The 18,971-nt window shown below is 37.5% G+C and overlaps 2 protein-coding genes across 2 annotated transcripts; both read left to right on the top strand.

Annotated features, from left to right (window-relative positions):
• Positions 1–306: 306 nt before the first annotated feature.
• LOC116296263 (uncharacterized) lies at positions 307–8,842 on the top strand. The gene is made up of 6 exons (XM_089036578.1): positions 307–828; positions 1,411–1,449; positions 1,946–2,087; positions 5,855–6,096; positions 6,825–7,028; positions 7,400–8,842. Exons 1-6 carry the CDS (start codon positions 798–800, stop codon positions 8,101–8,103), a joined length of 1,362 nt encoding a protein of 453 aa, XP_088892704.1. The 5' UTR covers positions 307–797; the 3' UTR covers positions 8,104–8,842.
• Positions 8,843–10,666: 1,824 nt separating this feature from the next.
• Positions 10,667–18,845, top strand: LOC116296260 (sodium- and chloride-dependent transporter XTRP3). Its single transcript, XM_031704261.2, has 9 exons — positions 10,667–11,211; positions 13,308–13,777; positions 14,373–14,483; positions 14,577–14,786; positions 15,293–15,400; positions 15,628–15,826; positions 16,303–16,462; positions 16,548–16,710; positions 16,973–18,845. Exons 1-9 carry the CDS (start codon positions 11,013–11,015, stop codon positions 17,210–17,212), a joined length of 1,860 nt encoding a protein of 619 aa, XP_031560121.1. The 5' UTR covers positions 10,667–11,012; the 3' UTR covers positions 17,213–18,845.
• Positions 18,846–18,971: the final 126 nt, after the last annotated feature.

The raw sequence follows: 18,971 nt of genomic DNA, 5'->3' as shown, positions 1-18,971 counted from the left end.
AAATTAATTCTTACATGAGATGATAATGCCGATAAGAAAATACAAACTATTTTGCCTTTTTTTTACAAATTTCTCTGTAAGAATAATAAACTATTAACGAGAAAGATAGCTTTGTTGATACGAGAAGAAATTTAAAAACGTTTATCATAATTCAAAGATTATTAAGATAAATTATTTAGTTTGTTGGAATATTAAATTCAATTTTCTGTACAAAGGTTTACTTTGTAAAAATCGTTAAAAACAAATAAGACACAGGGAGCCCAAATATAGCCTTGTTGTTAACCGAGAGGGACTGCGTCAGAGAGGTTCTGGAATACATCATCATCGCATTTTAAACGATTTTTAATATTATTTTCTTGCTTTTGCTTGTGATTTTGATCCACTTAACCGACGTTTATTAACGATCGGAGTGCACCATCCTTTACGTTATACACCGGAAAGTTTGGTGATAAAGATATGGTGTGAATCAGGACAGACGGTTTGTTGAAATACGATGTTTCTTGTTTGTCGTGCACCTTGTCATTTACGCATCGATTTGATTGAAAATACTTGATGCTAAAGACTCATCAAATCCTCTCAAAATAAGGTGAATATTACTGCTTGCCGTCTCGTATACGACTTAACGACATCTCCTTTTTTCGGTGTCGATTTTGGCACTTGCTGTTTATGAATTATTGACGTAAAGGAATATGGGGATTGTTCAGCGTTGAATCTCCGCCAACACTCAGAACAATGTGTCTAAATTCAAGATCAGCTTTATTAAAATAATTTGATGTGGTTTGAATCAAGATTACAACATGGATTCTCCTTGGTTCATCTTATTTGCTGGTGAGTTACAGACGAATCGATCCATATTTACTTTATGAATTTAAACACTATTTGCATGAATAGACAACAAATATGCAACAGCTGAATGATATTCGATTTATTTGTTTGTTGAATGTCTCCTTTGAATGCAGGATTTGACTCGAAAGCACGTACAAGAAAATTAAAATATTGAAATGTAAATTGTACAAAAAAAACAGGTGAATGAAAAAAATTCAGCTAAAATGAACAGTCGTCACGCATACTCTCGCTTCACTGATTATGTTGGCTGTTTTGAATATTTCCTGTATCTAACAAAAGTCTTGGAGAATCGTTCTGTTTAACTTTAACGTCAGATTATTCTGTCTTACTTTTGTTCAAGATAAATTACTGGGTATTATGTTAACCAAGTTCAGCTTTTCAACTTGTTTCATCTACACCTGTTGAGTTCCCCATGGTGAATGCACTTGCAAATACTTATAAATGTAGATATAAGAAAGATGGCTTATTTTTCTATTGATCTACTAATATAACCACACATCATTATTGTTACATCATTTGGAAGTGGTTTATATTTATCAATTTCTTAAATTTTTCATTTTGAAGGTTTCTCATTGTACTTGGCTCAAAGGACTTATTGTCAAGGTAATGTAGAACTGGACATCCAGGGCCCAGTTGTACCAAGAATGGATTGTGCTATCCAATGAATAAATACTTATCCAGTGGATAAGTCAATGCAGTTATCCAATAAATTTATCCACTTGATAGGATTTATCAGATGGATAGCGCTATCCAACCTTTGTACAACTGGGCCCTATAGCCAGATAGTGATGAAAATAGCTGAAAACTTGGGGATCCAAGGGTAATTAAGATCTAGGGGGGGTTGAATAGGATGATAAGTCACCTTTAGCGTCTTGAACTTGAAAAATGATAAGAATAAAAGATAAGTTAAGACCTCAAAAGGATGCCATGTGATATGCCTTTCTAGGTAACAGTCACCACTGGTATCTTGACAAATGCATGACAAATGCCATCATTTTGACTTACTATGAGAATATTTAATCCTGTCATCAATCTCATTACTCATGACCTTCAGTTTTGATTAAAGTTGTAAATTTAGTTCCTTTGATACATTCTGCAGATATTAACTGTGGCTCACACTACACTAGCAAGACAGGTTCCTTCTCTTCTCCAGGCCATCCCAGCCAATACCGACCTAACTTGTTTTGTGTGTGGACTGTAAGGGTTACTGGGAGTAACCCAGAAATCACACTTACTTTCAGGTAAGACATTGACCAATTTCTATCATTCTAATACAATGCTATTACAGATATTTGATTTACTTTATAGGTCGCAAGGAACATTTATGCAATCTGGCACACATATTGGTCAGGAGTCAGACAAACAGATGAATGTGTTCTTTATTTTGAATAAATAAGATGCAATATTGCAAGAACAACCAGCTGATCTGAAATAGTGAAATAGAAATGACTTCTCTGCAAAACTGAGGTGTCATCAGGGTTCGTGCTACTCCTTAAACTCCTTGAAAACTCCTTGAATTTAATTCACGTTTTCAAGGACACTTGAAAAGCTCTTGAATTTTATGATTTTAGCGAAACTCCTTGGAAACTTCTAGAATTTTTTCTTTGATCATCACTTGCATGGTTCTGAAATAGATCTAGTCAGAAAGATTGGAAAATCTGAAAGTCAGCCATATGCAACCACCGTGTAAAACCTTGGCATAGTTAGCTGAACATACTCCTTGAAAATACATTTTGGGTCCTTGTATACTCCTTGAATAGTCCTTGAATTTCAAGTGGTTACCTCAGCACGAACCCTGCGTCATGAAGTCTGTGATATTTAAATTGATCAAAAAAAAAAAGAAAAAAAAAGAACAAACCCACCTTTTCAATAATAATAATAATGTAAAACTAGTTAATTACTGTGTCACTGTTATCAACCTCTCATTATTAACATTTTTTATTTATTTGGTGTCCTGGAAATCTATAACTTCAAGAGAAAAAGTGACACGTCAGTTTTATGAATATTCTCTGATTGGCTAATACTTTTTCTCAGATCAGCTGGAAGCCACCTACCAACTGTTATGACTTCCAATTTTAATAAAAGAATATGTCGTTTATAGCCGTGAGCTTTTTAGTGAAACTATGAAGGACCAATTGGAAAAATTTAACAATAAGGGGTATGAGGTATTTATTTTAGGAGATATAAATATCAACTTCTTGAAATATAATGTCGATAATCAAACATCCGAGTTTCTTGATATGTTGTTGAACCTTGGATTTTTTCCTCTTATTACTAAAGCAACAAGAATCACGGATCATACCTCAACTTTAATAGATCACATTTATACGAATGTACCTCATAAAATATTGAAAGCAGGAATTTGTTTAGCTGATATTACCGATCACCTTCCGGTATTTTGTACAGTATCAAACAGGCTCCCTGTGACAGGCGAAAATAAGTATTATAGAGATTATTCGAACTTTGATAATGATGCTTTCTTGAAAGACATAAAAAATGTTGACTTTAAAAGCCTTATTACAAATGATGTTAACGAAAGTATGAATAGACTTGTTGAAACGCTTCAGAAGATATCTGATTGTCACGCTCCAATACGGAAGGTAACTAAGCAAAAAAGAAGACAATTGAAAAGACCATGGATTACCACTGCTGTACTTAACTCAATTAAGAAAAAACAAAAGCTCTTTAAAACACACTTCTTAAGTAATGACCCGGAAAAAATTAAGTATTATAAAACGTATAACAATAGATTAAATAAAATCAAAGAAGCTGCTAAAACAAATTACTTTAGAGCACAGTTTGATTTAAACAAAGAAAACTTAAAAACTATATGGAAGCTCATTGGTATGATTATCGAAAGGAAAAAAGCATCGTCAGTAACAAGTATCGAAAAGATCATTCATAACAATAAATGTCATACTGATAAAGCTAGCATTTGTCATCAGTTAAATTCATTTTTTATAAATGTTGGCCAAGATCTTGCTGGGAAAATACCGGAGGTTGATGTCAATCCAAGCCAATACATAAAAACATCGAATCCAAGTAGCTTCATGTTTCGTGGGATACTTTCAAATGAGGTACACGATGAAATTCTAAACCTGAAATTGAACAAATCATGCATTGGTGTTCCGCAAAAGTGCATAAGAATATCGAGCAACCACCTTAGTGAAGCATTAACAATAATATTTAATCAATCCCTGCTTCAAGGTATTGTTCCCGATGTTCTTAAAATTTCTAAGGTAACACCTGTCGCCAAAGGAGGAGATGCCATGGATCCAGCTAATTATCGCCCAATTTCAACTTTATCAGCTTTTACTCAAATTTTCGAAAAGCTCGTCTACAAACAGTTGATCAATTACATTGAAAAACACAATTTTTTATTCGAGTTTCAGTTTGGATTTCGAAAAGGCCACTCAACTTCACTAGCCATTACTGAAATAGCGGACAACCTAAGGAAAGCAATAGACAATAAAATGTATACTTGTGGTGCATTTTTAGATTTTTCAAAGGCCTTTGATACTGTTAATCACAAAATTCTAGTAGAAAAGTTAGAACTATATGGAGTCAGAGGTATTGCGCTAAATTGGTTTACCAGTTATTTAACAAATAGGCAACAATATGTTGCTTTTGGTAACAACGTATCCTCAAAACAAACGATGAATTGTGGAATTCCTCAGGGTAGCTCTCTTGGACCTCTCTTGTTTTTATTATATATTAATGATTTGCCAAACTGCTCTGATACTCTGAAATTTAGAATATTTGCTGATGACACGAATGTCTTTGCCTCGCACTATGACTTAAGGGAACTTGAAAAACTAATGAACTCTGAGCTCCAAAAAGTTAAGACATGGTGTGACGCAAATAAACTATCAATTAATTATACAAAAACAAATTTCATGATCGTGAAATCAAGTAAAAAGAAAGACGCGGTAATTGATATGAAATTTCAAAACAGAGATGGTTCAAGCAATTCTTTACAAAGAAAAGACCACATAAAATATTTAGGAGTCATAATTGATGACTGCATATCATGGAGATACCATATTTCTTATGTTTGCTCAAAAATTTCACGAAATATTGGAGTGATATCAAAATTACGGCATTATCTCTCCATTCATCAACTGAAACAAATTTATTACAACCTTGTTTATCCCTACATATCATATGCAATATTGGCCTGGGGAAGCGCTTATAAAACGCACATTAAGAAAGTGCAAGTCAAACAGAATATAGTTGTAAGAATAATGTTCTTTGCTGTATCTTTTGGCGAAAACACCGAAAGCGCTCTTCCCTTGCTAAATCTCTTGGAGCTTCTCACAGTAAATAATATTTATCGTCTTCATGCTTTAAAATTTACTCATTTATGGCACAAAGGTAAGCTCCCAGAGACACTTTCCTCTTTTTTCAAATATGCAAAAGATATCCATCCTTACAATACCAGGTACGCAGCAAAGCAAAACTTGCATAAATCACAAGTGCGTACCAATATAGGCAAGCAAATGACGGCTAATATGGCGATTGAACTCTGGGAACAAATTCCTAGCCACTTAAAAGATGTTAATGTATTTTCGTTTGCGAAAAAATTAAAAAGTTATTTACTTGCCGACCAATTACAGATAAAAATTTAGTTCTTCCTTAGATTTTCCTTTTTCTAAATATTCTATTTCTTTCTTCATATATGTTAATATATACCATACATGTCATTACTCTAATTGTGGATTAACAGTTTTATTGTTCAGTTAAATTGTAATTATTTTTTATGTACTTGGTTCTTCTTCAGTTTACTCCAATGTTAAATTTTAAATTGCTGGGGTCTAACTCGAAAACCTTATGGTTAATTTAGACCCCAGGCTCTGAATTATGTTCTTTTGACAATTATCTATTCTTTATTTTCTTAGTTGTTTTCTATAGTTGTTTTTCACATTTCATGTAAATTTTCTTGTATGAGCAAATAAAATTGTATTGTATTGTATTGTATTGTATTTATTGATGTAATCCATTTTTCCAGAAAGTTTGATCTTCCTCCAAAGTCTATTGATGGCAAATGTTCAGATGTTGTAGCTGTTTTTTCTGGGACTGCGGCAACTGAAAATCAATTGATTGGAGAATACTGTGGCTCAGAGACACCATCTTCACTTCTTGTGAAAAACCAAGCAGCATATATACAGTTTGTTTCCAATGCCGATCAGATTACAGGCACTGGGTTTTTGATTAATTTCAGTACATCATCATCATCATCATCACCAAGTTGTAAGTTTTATTATGACTTTGTTAAAATCCATTGATATATTCCTTTAAAAAAATTATTATGAACCCATGGGCTGATCTAAATCAGGGTAAAGCGAACTCACAGATCGAACCCTGGAACAACCTCTGGGCTGATCTAAGTCAGGGCATGGCTAACTCACAGATAGAACCCTGAAACAATCTCTGGGCTGATCTAAGTCAGGGCATGGCTAACTTACAAATCAAACCCTGAAACAACTTCTGGACTGATCTAAGTCAGGGCACGGCTAACTCACAGATTGAACCCTGAAACAACTTCTGGACTGATCTAAGTCAGGGCATGGCTAACTCACAGATCGAACCCTGGAACAACCTCTGGGCTGATCTAAGTCAGGGCATGGCTAACTTACAAATCAAACCCTGAAACAACTTCTGGACTGATCTAAGTCAGGGCACGGTAACTCACAGATTGAACCCTGAAACAACTTCTGGACTGATCTAAGTCAGGGCAAGGCTAACTCCCAGATCAAATTGAAATTTAGCTTGTTGATTTTCTCAAGGAAGGAAAACCCCTTGAATCAAAGGAGAGACAAAACAAACTCTACTCACATGTTAATTCCAGTAATCAAACCCATGCTCCCAAGATGAGAAGCAAGTGCACATCTCCTACTCAGCCTTACTTTTATCTGGTATTCCAATACTTTTGGCATGAGGTGATGATGATAAGAGTCTTCATTATTGAATTTTTTCAGCCATTACGACATCCCAGGCTACCGCTGGTATCGTTGCTGCAATATTTTGTGGCATCGTGTTTCTTGGTGTTGGTGCAATGAGGTGCGTCATGATGGGTGCTTGTCAACGCTGTCAGAATGAGACACCTGAAAATAGAGAATGTGTTGGAACGCATGAAACTGTTAGTAACTATGTTATGGATTGTCCTCCGAGCTATAGGACAGGTTAGTTACCTGTGGGAGGAATACTATTGGGTGGTGGTGTACCCCTATAGGACAGGTTAGTTGGGTGTCTGTGTACCCATATAGGACAGTTTAGTTACCTGTGGGAGGATTACTATTGGGTGGTTGTGTACCCATATAGGACAGTTTAGTTACCTGTGAGAGGAATACTATTGGGTGGTTGCGTACCCATATAGGACAGTTTAGTTACCTGTGGGAGGAATACTATTGGGTAGTTGTGTACCCATATAGGACATGTTAGTTACCCGTGGGAAGAATACTATTGGGTGGCTGTCCTATAAACTGTACAATGAATATTAATTTTGATTGTGTTGATCAGAACAGTAACACGTTTCACTGTCATTACACTGTAGTTATGGAACACCCAGAACGTTTTCCAACGCCAAACATAACGCCTCATATCTCACCAACATCAACCCCTCGTGCATCACATTACTGTGAGCAAAATGAAGTGGATGATGACGACAGTGAACCACCTCCACCATACTCCAGGGTTGTTCCACTAGTACAAGATATAGATACAGCAGGAACTAGTGGAAGGAATGCTCAAGAAATACATGTTGATGTAGAAAGAACAATTAACCCTGTCAATAGCAATATAGAGACTGTAATAATTCACAATAATCCAAGAGAGGCTGAATTAACCGATACAGAAACTGAAAGGCCATCTGCTAATAGACGAAATAGTTATAGTATTGCTTCGTGTGAAAATCCTGTTTTGTCGCCAAACCCAGATCTACAAAGTCTTGAAGAACTTGATTCTGATAACAACAATGATAGATGTAATGACAGACAATCAACAGGGATGAGATCTGTCGATCCAAGGAATACACGTACAGGTGATTCAAATGGTTCAATAAGTATTATGGACGATAATAATGAACCAATTTGTAACCATGACAATGAGCCTAATGATATTGGGTGTCGTAGTACTGTGGCACAGATTACAGAACCCCCTATAAATGGTTACATATCGGGTAGAGGATGTGGTGGTCCTAGACGTGACCATTCAACACAAACTGACGCTGCAATTAGCAGACGTGGATATAATGTGTGATTATAGCGTTTGTAATATTGCATTAATAATGCCTCTCTACCTTTACTTCCCACTTGCTCTAGACATTACACTCTATTTTTTAATCTCTCTTTATATATATTTTTGGACCGAGTGGGAAACTAGTACAAAACCCCTGAGTAGGGTAGGGTGGGTAGGATATTGGACAAACTAAATCAACCAAAAATAAACATTGACCAAGGGAAATGGAAGGACTGCTCAAAGACTATATTTGCTGTTAGGTTGCTATAGTAACTAATGGTTTGACAATGTTTTTTGGTTATGAAAACTTTATGCGAAAATTTTCTGCACAACTTTTGTTTTTCTCTACTATTATAAACATTTTAAAATGTATGGTACTAAATTAATGATTTAGAGAAAAGAAATGTTCATGCAGAGCTGCCCCGCTGCTGTGGTGACTAGCGATAACAAATTTTTGAAACAGCTGAAGAACTGATGCATATGATGCAACCTGATTTGTGCTGTGCTGCCATAGCAACAGTAGCATGCAGATTATGCTGTGTTCGCATTCCATGCTTCTGCGAAAGCATCTGTTTTCACCTCAAATTGCAATGCTGTTGTTGCTACATTTATTGTGTGTGGTATCTGTGGCTTAGTGAGATCTCTCTTATAGAGAGCAATGTAACATTTTCCCCCAAATCCACAGGAATCCCCATGAATTAATTAAATTTAAGTGCTAAAAGTAAATTATTTGGGGGACGTTCCCCCTCGTGCCCCCATCTCTACACAAGTGTGTGGTATAAACAATTATCTTCGCAATCCATTTTATCCTTGGACACATCAAATGCAAGAGAATAACATACTATTAAAGTAATTGTAAAAAAATATTGGTAAATATTATCCTTCAAATTTTTATATTTTTACAGAAAAGTTATTAAATAGATCTGATGTATAACAGATACAACTTTAAAAAGTTCTGTATTCGTTAAGGTACCAACATAAAATTACCTGACAAATAACATCTCCATGGTGTGGTAAAACACTTTTAAATCTAAAATAAAAGAAACGAGAAATATCAAATGAGTTAAACATTTTTAACAGGTACTGTTTAGCATAGCAGCAATTTTTTTTGGAATTCTGAGGAGATTAGTCGGCTATCCCTCCTCCTCCCCCCTCAGGATCAATGTGACCTTGACCCTCACTCCTCCCCTAACTGTCGGACTAAGTGACGGGCTTGTACCCAGTCACAGTATTTATCTAAGGATTTCGTGAGTTCGCGGCGTATGAAGGGAAGGAAGAGAAAAGCGAAAAAAAAGCCTTCACGCGCATTACAAAAACGTGAATGACGAAAGGGAACGAGTCTGGTCGAGTGACGAAACGAACGCCTCAAACAGATTCGCGGGGATGTATGACTCGAAGAAGCTTTATTTGTGGGTTAAAAGGTTTCCGTAAACGTATCTCGTAATGTCCATCGTTGTAAAAAGATACACACAATGTTGACGGATGTGAGACGGAACAATGAGCCAAACAGAATTACACTTGAATTACTAGAGGAAACAAGATCTAAATCAGGAAGGGATTTTCATTCATCATGTTTCGTTTTCCCCACACAGTTTACTAAAGCTATAATGACTTAGATGAATGAGCTGAGACCCGTGAATCCCATTGTTACTATGGTCAAGATTGTTAAGTCTCTCGGGAGTCTCTCCTTGATTTGAAAACCTAATAACGCCCCGCTATTAGTTCAAATTCCATGCTCGGACTAGAGGTAACCTGCTGGTAGAGAATCAATACAAAATTGAAGGTTGAAGATCAACTTTCTTCCATGGTCGTGACGAGGGATATAGTTTGTGTGATAGATTCGAGATTTGTACAGAAACGTTTTAAGTTGATTCCTGACCTCAAAAGATTGGCTCCTCTTCTGTGATGCCTGATCAGGGGTATCTGATCCCTGATCCCCAAATCCTTCGTCATGATATGACCGAGTTCATCCAGAGTAAGGGGGCGGTTCCCATGTAAAATAATACTTCATGACCTTGAACCATAACCTAGCATATGTGATCCATTAACTCGCTTCACTCACGCAATTCATCCATGCAGCCAGCCGGGCAGCCAGTCACATGTAAAATATGTTTTACCCTATCAATGTGAAAGCATCAAATGAGAGAAGCACATGAATGAGATGGAAATATCAATAGCGAAAAGAAGATTTCTAAACTCCTTGAACAACCTCCTGCAATCCCGGAACGTACCCCCGCACGGCGGAGAGTGTGTGTCGATGCGCAGACCGGATATGATTACACGAGGATTTTGAGCATCAGCTTACCTTGACGAACTTACCGCCCGGGACTTACCGCCGTTTTTTATAAACTCCTTCCTAAAATAAAATGAAATAAATGAGGTTTTATCATGATGAAGGCTATATAACTAGACTAGACTCAATTATGAAAGTAATGTTAAAGCAAGCCGTTTTTGAATCTGTAGATAAACACATCAAGAGAAAGGTGTTGGGTGACGGATGAAGCTTTCTGCTCATTGGATGAAACAACGATTACAAAATCAATGTCACTTGATGTGGACCATATACAACTCGCATCAAATAACACCAAAACCACCTCTGAACAGACCTACTTTAACGGGGCTAAGGTTATTTTTGGTTTCAATCCAAGGGAGCATTGTCTCCAGTTGTTGAAGGATACCATCAGTTTTGATCAGAATTGCTTATCAAAAAGCAAAGTTTCTCTACTGTACTCAGTAAATATATAAAACAATTGTAATCTGAGACGTTGGAGTACGTGAGGCCCGTATAGACTTGAGGTAGCGCTTGGTTGAATAGAACAAACGGTCTGCGAATACTTTTATTGCGCATTGACTAATTTGAGCACTACGTGTTTCTATCCAACCATCTTTCCTACAAAGCAGCTTATCTGAGCTTGTTGATTGAAGAAAACATGGCTAAAGCAGAAGTTGAAAATGGTGAAATCAATGTTACGATTACAGGCCCCGCGGATGAGGCTCCTAAAGTCGAGGTGCAGGACGAACGAGGTGGATGGGGTAACAAGATAGAGTTTGTCTTAGCTACTATTGGTTATGCTGTTGGCCTTGGAAATGTGTGGCGTTTTCCTTATCTATGTCAGAAGAATGGTGGTGGTGAGTATGGAGTCGTTGTTGTTATTAAATGATTTGACTACTTCAACTTTCTGTGACTTCTGCCCTGAATAGACTGTTAAGACCACGATGGTCTCGCTTCTTTATATGTGTGCTGATTCCTGCCAAACAGGTTTTCCGACTGGTTAATCTGTTTTGCTGAGGAGCTGGTTATAACGAGGAAAGCACACAGAGTTAAATCGAATACAATACAAAAGGTTAATTGTACGTTTACAAAGGTAGAGTGTAGTAAAACATACGTAGTGAGGATCTACGGATGCCTTGAAGCAAAGTCCCACCAAAACCGCATCCATGGAAAATAATACTTGAAAGCCACATGCACTGTGGAGTTGTTATAAAAACTGCAATCCAAACAAAGTAACCTTCTTATGCAAATTATTCAAAAACAAAGCTTTTAAGGTTTTATTTTAATGTATCTCTTGTCGTACCAACAACAAACGTGGTGATACTTTATATATGTCTAGTCTGACTGGATTACGTTAGAGGGTGGCGAGGGACTAAAAATACTACCCTACATCTTCATTACACGAGACAATTCTGGCTTTTTTTCACGATCAGTCCAGTTTTCTGGCGTTTATTTGCATTTCACGTAACTTGGCAGGTGATTAAACAAAGAAAAATCGTTAATGCACAAAAAACTATTAACTAATATTGTCAAAATAGTAGTGTAGGATGTTGGAAAAAGTATCATCTGAGTCTGTTAGGAAACTCTTCCCACACCAGGGTTACACAAGGCACACGTAGGCAACCAGCTTCATAATGATTCAAATTGTTAGACTTATAGCTAATCTCTATTTATTCAACATGTTTTCTGGATATATTTCATATACGGGCTTTGATGGGTCGTATACCGTATAGTGCCGGGTGATTGCAGGATATTTTCGGGCTATATAGGAGAAATATTGAAATCAACCGCAACGTGACCAGTGTGATATGCCGTAGTTACTTGAGACACTGTTGACCACATGACCTTTTCATCTAAACTCCTGAAATAACAAAACAGCTTTACATTTCTATCTGTTTTTAAAACAGATATAAATAAATCAAAACTTGAACACGAGGTAAAGGATTTGAAAGCCTGTTTAACAGGAATCCTTTCAATAAAAGAACCGAGATGAGATTGAACTCATAGAGTAGAACAACGAGCTGTTAGGAAGCATTACAAAGTATCCACTTGGTAGAGTGGGTTACAAGTCAGTTATTTCACAACAAGAGTAAATAATAGACGAGATTCAGCCTTTTATTGAGTAACCGCATTAATAGGCGGTTGACCTGACCCTGTTTTTGTAACGTGGTTTGCGAACGTACGATATCAAAGTCACGTCCTTAGAGTCCCGAGCCTAGAGTATTGCATAAGTTTATCCTTACGGCTGCTCAACCTTCAGCTCGATTGGTGGTCGATCTACGGCGGATGGACGGATTAATAAGGGGTTGTGGTCTTTTCTTTCCTGTGTCCAGCGTGCCTGATGAGATGTAAATTAAACTCGGGGATTTTTCCTTTCTTTTTGATTTTATTTTCTTCTTCTTTTCTTCGTCATTTCTTTTTTGTCAAACGCATGGAGTTCATTTGAACGATTTTTTTGTTTTAAGCTAGAAACCGTAAACTCGATGACACTAGCTCTATTTAAGTCTAAATTAGAGACCTAGGGTTAGGGTTAGGGTAGTATAAGGATCTTACAATCTTGAATATATTTTTTATATTATTTATCATTATTTATTTCGTGATTTGCAGATATTTATGTTTAGCTTTATGCAAAACTAATTATTCGGGGCTTTTTTTATTTTATATATTTTTAGTATTTTTTATATTTATATGTAGCTATTTTGTTTTATAGTTGATGTGATATCTTACCGATTTTATCAACTCCATAAAATGTAGATGTAGAAGATCTATCAAAGATCAAACCGTGAACTGTCAATTGAATTCCTTACTAGAAAGCACATAATAAAATACGCTGTAACTTGGCGAACGATAGGCCCAGATATCAGCCATGCGGACATGTAACCAACACACAGACCTGGCAAAGCTAATCATATTATTGTGTAATAATTATGTCACGTGATGTGTTTGTTTTCAGGTGCCTTCCTCATCCCATACGTACTGTGTCTTGGTCTTCTAGGGATTCCTATCTTCTTCCTGGAGCTTGCAATTGGTCAAAGTGTTCGACAAGGGTCCATCGGAGTATGGAACTATATTCATCCCTACCTGGGAGGGGTGGGGTTTGCTTCTGTCATGGTCTGTTTCCTGGTTGGCTTATACTACAATATGATCATTGCTTGGTGTTTCTATTACCTGTTCGCTTCCTGGCAAAACCCTCTGCCATATGGTGATTGTCCTAATATAGCAGTAAATGGTACCAACATCACCAAGGTGTTAGAGTGTGAGCTGGCGGGCAGGACTCAGTATTATTGGTATAATAATGCACTGGAGATAACAGATTCTATTGAAGAGAGCGGTGGCGTACTCTGGCATATGGCATTATCGCTTCTCTTGGCTTGGATTGTTGTCTTTCTGTGCATGATGAAAGGGGTGCAGACCGCTGGCAAGGTACGTCATGATACTGCATTCATTGCTTCTGAGCCTGCGATCCTATTGGTATATCTGCCAAAAAGACTGGAACTAGGGTTGGGATTGGATAATAAAGACAACCTAGATCGCAGGCTCAGGACACATTTCTGTTGTTAAGTGCAAGACATATCCGTGAAACAATTACTAGCCATTCAGCGCTTAAAAGTATTTAGTTATCAAGTATTTAGTTGTAAAATAGCTAAGAATTTACTCAGCATAAACCAGACTCGTAGAGATATTTGCTTTTCGTTCCCAATATAGGTTGCTATCAATAGACGTCACTTCCGGTAATAGCTACGTTTTTAATGGCTTGTAGAATCTTGGAGGTTGTTTTGATCTCTTGTTTTCTGGTTTTATGTCGTAGAAATAGTCAAATACAATAGTTTGAGGACTTATTTTGACATGTTTTGACTTAACATCCGCTAGTTGCCCCCCAGTCAACCGCTCGTTTGCCCCCCAGTCAACTCCAAAAAGTCACGTGATTGATAGTAAGCAATTCTGCACCACGTGATTGTCTGAAGTCTTTGTAACGCAATCTTTGCTTGACTTACCCACGTTATCTCGTATTATATAGGCGGTGTATTTTACAGCTACATTCCCGTATCTTGTTCTGTTCATCTTCTTCTTTCGTGGTGTCACGTTGGATGGTGCCGGGGATGGCATCGCTCACATGTTCAAGCCACAGGTAACCCAATTATAGTCATTTCGACATAAGATTCGTGAGCCGCCATGTTTTTACTACACAGGTATCCCGTGATACTATTTGTTGTTTTTTCAGTTTCACAAGTTACTGAACCCTCAAGTTTGGCTTGAAGCAGCCACGCAGATATTTTACTCGCTTGGTGTAGCATTTGGTGGATTAATTGCGATGTCCAGCTACAACCCTGTACATAACAACTGTAAACGTGACGCCATCATGGTGTCCTTGATCAACTGTGGCACGTCTGTCTTTGCAAGTATTGTTATCTTCTCCATTCTTGGGTTTAAGGTAAATGATTACTCCACGAAAACATTACGACAGCTCTATGACGATAATACGACAACATTACGACAGTAATACGACAACATTACGACAGTAATACGACAACATTACGACAGTAATACGGCAATGTTACGAAAGTGGGTACTGACAAAAATGTTTACGCATGTTGAAAAAATTAAGGAAAATTCCCGATTCGTAAATGTGTATACGCGAGTTTACACCAAATTATACTATACGCTACCAAATTATATACGAAGTTTCTTATTAATTTTCTGAGAAAAAAGGGGAGCACGTTTGAAATAAATTCGTTTAAACCAGTAATTCGCACACCAGTTTCGACAATAGTTCAGGTGCTTACATAGCCGAAGATGCCACGAAAACACTCAACGACATCCTACGACATGGTAACTTAAGATTCGACGATGCCACGAGAGTATTACGACATAACGTTGGCGCTTAGCCAAAGCCAATGGAGTGTTTCTGATCGATCTTGTCGTTCTCTACTGTTTCAGGCCCATACATCATACAACAATTGTCTATCACTCTATGCCAACGTCGCGTTACCTGGCAACGAAACCATTACGGACAAATGCTTCGACTTGGAGAAATGGCTTTCTGAGGTAAATATCCTTGGTTGCCATGGTTAGGAAACCTTTTTATTTAACCTTTCTTGTTCTTCTTGTTCTTCTTGTTTTTCTTGTTCTTCTTCTTCGACAACGATCGTCTTCTCTTTCTAATCCTTCTTCTTTGTCCTTTCATGAAGTTTCTCATCTTATTTGACATTGCAGCGTGACGTAATCTTTCTCGTTGCTTGGTAACAAGCTGTTCTTTTTATATTTTCCTGCAGTCAGCACAGGGACCCGGACTAACCTTCATCGCCTTCACAGAGGCCATAGTCATGATGCCAGTCTCTCAACTCTGGGCTACACTGTTCTTCTGTATGTTACTCACCCTTGGTCTTGGTAGCATGTTTGGTACTCTTGAAGGTGTCATTACTCCTCTTTATGACCTCAAACTTGTTTCGTGGAGAAAGGAATTCGTCACAGGTAATTGAGCATTAGCCTTGTAAAGATAGATCTGCTCCACTTGTCATAGCCTCCTTTGAAGGCAACTCCTTGGGGTTCCTGTGCTTCGAGGGTTTTTCCTCCCTCAACAAAAATCAAATCTATCGGCTGCCTTATCAATTGGGTTGCAAAACCTGTTAGGCATTACAACATCCACCCAGGAGATCGAGTGGTAAACCCATTTTTTCCGTTGGCGTAGACCGTGAGGGGAATGAGGACCAAAAAGCGAAACACAGGCAGGAAGCCCAAAGTCAGAAAGATGTCTACGGAGTTGACCATGCTTGTCATTATATTCTGAACTATTCGTCGTATATTTGCAGCTTTCATTTGTGCTGTGTCATATTTGATAATCCTGGTATTCTGTCATGCAACCGTCATGCAAGGATCTTGTGTCATTCCCTTGAGTATTATTTCTTTCTTCATTATATCAGTCTAAACTACTCCTCGTATATTTGCAGCTTTCATTTGTGCTATGTCATATTTGATTGGCCTGGTGTTCTGTCAAGGATCAGGAGAATACTGGCTGCAAACCTTCGATTCTTACTCAGGGACCTTGCCTCTTCTCGTTATCGGGTTTTTCGAGTTGGTTGGCGTCAACTGGATTTACGGTGCAGTCAGGTAAGAATGGGTGGCTCTATTGAAGCTTTTCTCATTTTATACCATGTGTCATTCCCTTGAGTAATATTTCTTTCTTTTTCACAAGATTTGAAGATGACATCGAGTACATGATCAAGTCTCGTCCAGGTTGGTACTGGAAGATCACGTGGCGGTTCGTGTCTCCCGTCATCGTAGCGGGTATTATTATTGCAAGTATTGTAAGCATGTTTTTGAAGACGATGACGTATGCAGCATGGGCTCCAGCAAAGGTAACTACTACGTCAAACTTATTTGCCCAGCGGTTGAATGTTCAAGCATGCGCAACTAGTATTCTCGCCCCAGGCTCTGTGTTTACTTTGGTTTTTAACAAGAATCTGCGATTGATAGGTCAATGTAATTCTTTCATATGATGGAACCAGAAAAACCTGTTTCTTGACGGAGACCAAAAGTAACGCAGACTCTGCATAGAAACGAGGCTCTTGTTCCCAGACCTCTCAATCAAATCCTGATAAAGTTAGTCCTTTATTCCAGGCTGATGTTGTAGACACTGAGTTTCCTGTTTGGGGGTTCGTCGTCATTGCTCTACTTATTCTCCTCTCCACCCTCTGCATTCCCATCGTGTTCTTGGTGAAGAGATTCAATATTGTTAAGTTTGACGTGTCGAAACAAACCCAAGATGAGATCATCCCACCTGGAGCCTTGACTCCTAACCTGTCACGTGCTCCGATAGCTTTGACCGAAGAACCAATGGATGGCGCGGAAATGGAATAGAACCAGTCCCTCGCGGTATATTAAACAGCATTTACATGACAGGAGTATAATAAACATTTCTATTACAATGACGTCATTGTTTTGCTGTTCACGTGACTGGTAACAAGCCATTGCTCAGGGACCAATTTAGACCGAGTTGACCCGGGTTGGAATCTAAGCAAAGAGGTGACATAATGTCATATGCAATAGTAATTTGTATTCATTTAACTACTGTTCTGGCACGACTATGGCGGCCATTTTGTAAAGTGAGCAAAAAACTGGTTATGTATAAAAACTCATTACGAGACCTCACTCGTGTTTTACGCAGGCCTGGTTACATTTCAAAATGGCCGTCGTGGCGGTACGATGATAATTATGATATAAATAAACCTTGGTGATGTTATTGATTGATTAAGAAATGAAGTTCTTACCATATCAAGGCCTGCATGGGATGAAGGCCAATATATGGCTAGAATCATTTTATTTATCTTTTGCTGTCATTTATTGCTCAAACCTCGCCAAAATTAGCACGGACACTTCAGGTTTTAGGATGAAACGTTTTTTTGAGATGATGCGGTCACGTGACCTTGATCCTCATCTCCGTGCACCCAAAAATTTTGAATTAAAACGGAGAGACGATTGTCATCTGTACATAAAATATTTTGATATATTCTCATCCTCCCTATTATAACTAGTAAGTCACGTGATCTATTTTGTGTAATATCCCCTTAACGAGCATGCGCAATGGTAGTTCAGATTCGTCTTGAAAATATGCCATATCACTTTATGTACAGACGATAACCATCATCCCTTTTTTAATTTCAAAATTTTGGGTAGCAAAAAATCTTAATCTCAAAGTTGTGGCCATGCCAATAAAGGAAAGGATTGAATAGAAACGAAAACGTAAGAAAAACAAAATGGTTCTAGCCATAGATGGCCTTCAATTCAGGCCTTAACATGCTTGAGCTACCGATGTTGTAGCTTTATTACTCGATGTAAAATTAGGCGAATTCACAGAGAAAAAATTATAAATTTAGATTGAAATATTCCAGTTCTTTTAGTTAGGTAATGGTTCAGCTGTATATACAGTGGCTCAGTCTTGTATTTCAAGATTCGGTAACATTTCTTCTTTTTCTGGAGCCGGCTTTTTCTTTTATAAAATTAAATGAGTTTCCTTTCAGTTAAATGGGTTTCCTTTCAGTTAAATGGGTTTCCTTTCAGTTAAATGGGTTTCCTTTCAGTTAAATGGCTCTTGCCCGTTAAACGGCTTCCCTTTTAGTTAAATGGGTTCTTTGCCAGTTGAATGGGTTCTCTGCCAATTAAATGGGTTTCCTGTCAGTAGCAATGGTTTTCCTTAATTTTTGAATTATTTTAAGAAAAGTTTTCGATTTGAAAACGTTAAGGTTTTCATTTGTCTCTAGAATGGAGAGGAGCCTGAGAAGTCATAAACATTTATCTATTTTTAAAGCATGACTGGCTTTGGTAGAATGTTTGCTTTTCTACTGATCACGTGACTAACAGCTGGAAGGATCGATAATATAAATAGAAAACAAAACAAATTACTTTATACAAACGCTTTTGTAAAGAAAATAAACAATATTTTCAATATCCCATAATAATCGTGCTCAATCAGTTAATAAACTTAGTGCCTCAACTGTCTTTCTTCTTCCATGTTTGGTTAGAGTGTGGGCGGCATTCCTGCCTAAGGGGGGTAGGCATAGGAGCCTTTTTGATTTGGTAATTTTTCATGGAAAAAGTAATTTTAGAATCCAATGATTTC

The sequence above is a fragment of the Actinia tenebrosa genome, unplaced genomic scaffold, assembly GCF_029948245.1.
Source record: "Actinia tenebrosa isolate PJP-AT-01 unplaced genomic scaffold, QUT_ActTen_1.0 PGA_scaffold4__44_contigs__length_22323623, whole genome shotgun sequence".
Classification (NCBI taxonomy): domain Eukaryota; kingdom Metazoa; phylum Cnidaria; class Anthozoa; order Actiniaria; family Actiniidae; genus Actinia; species Actinia tenebrosa.
The sequence above is the reverse complement of the archived record's forward strand: the minus strand, read 5'-3'. Positions and strand labels throughout refer to the sequence as shown.

Coding starts and splice junctions, on each gene's coding strand:
- LOC116296263 (XM_089036578.1), top strand. CDS start 798: ATGGATTCTCCTTGGTTCATCTTATTTGCTG. Junction 829..1,410: donor TTGGTTCATCTTATTTGCTG/GTGAGTTACAGA, acceptor TTCATTTTGAAG/GTTTCTCATTGTACTTGGCT. Junction 7,029..7,399: donor TCCTCCGAGCTATAGGACAG/GTTAGTTACCTG, acceptor ATTACACTGTAG/TTATGGAACACCCAGAACGT.
- LOC116296260 (XM_031704261.2), top strand. CDS start 11,013: ATGGCTAAAGCAGAAGTTGAAAATGGTGAAATCAATGTTACGATTACA. Junction 13,778..14,372: donor GGGTGCAGACCGCTGGCAAG/GTACGTCATGAT, acceptor CGTATTATATAG/GCGGTGTATTTTACAGCTAC. Junction 14,484..14,576: donor CTCACATGTTCAAGCCACAG/GTAACCCAATTA, acceptor TTGTTTTTTCAG/TTTCACAAGTTACTGAACCC.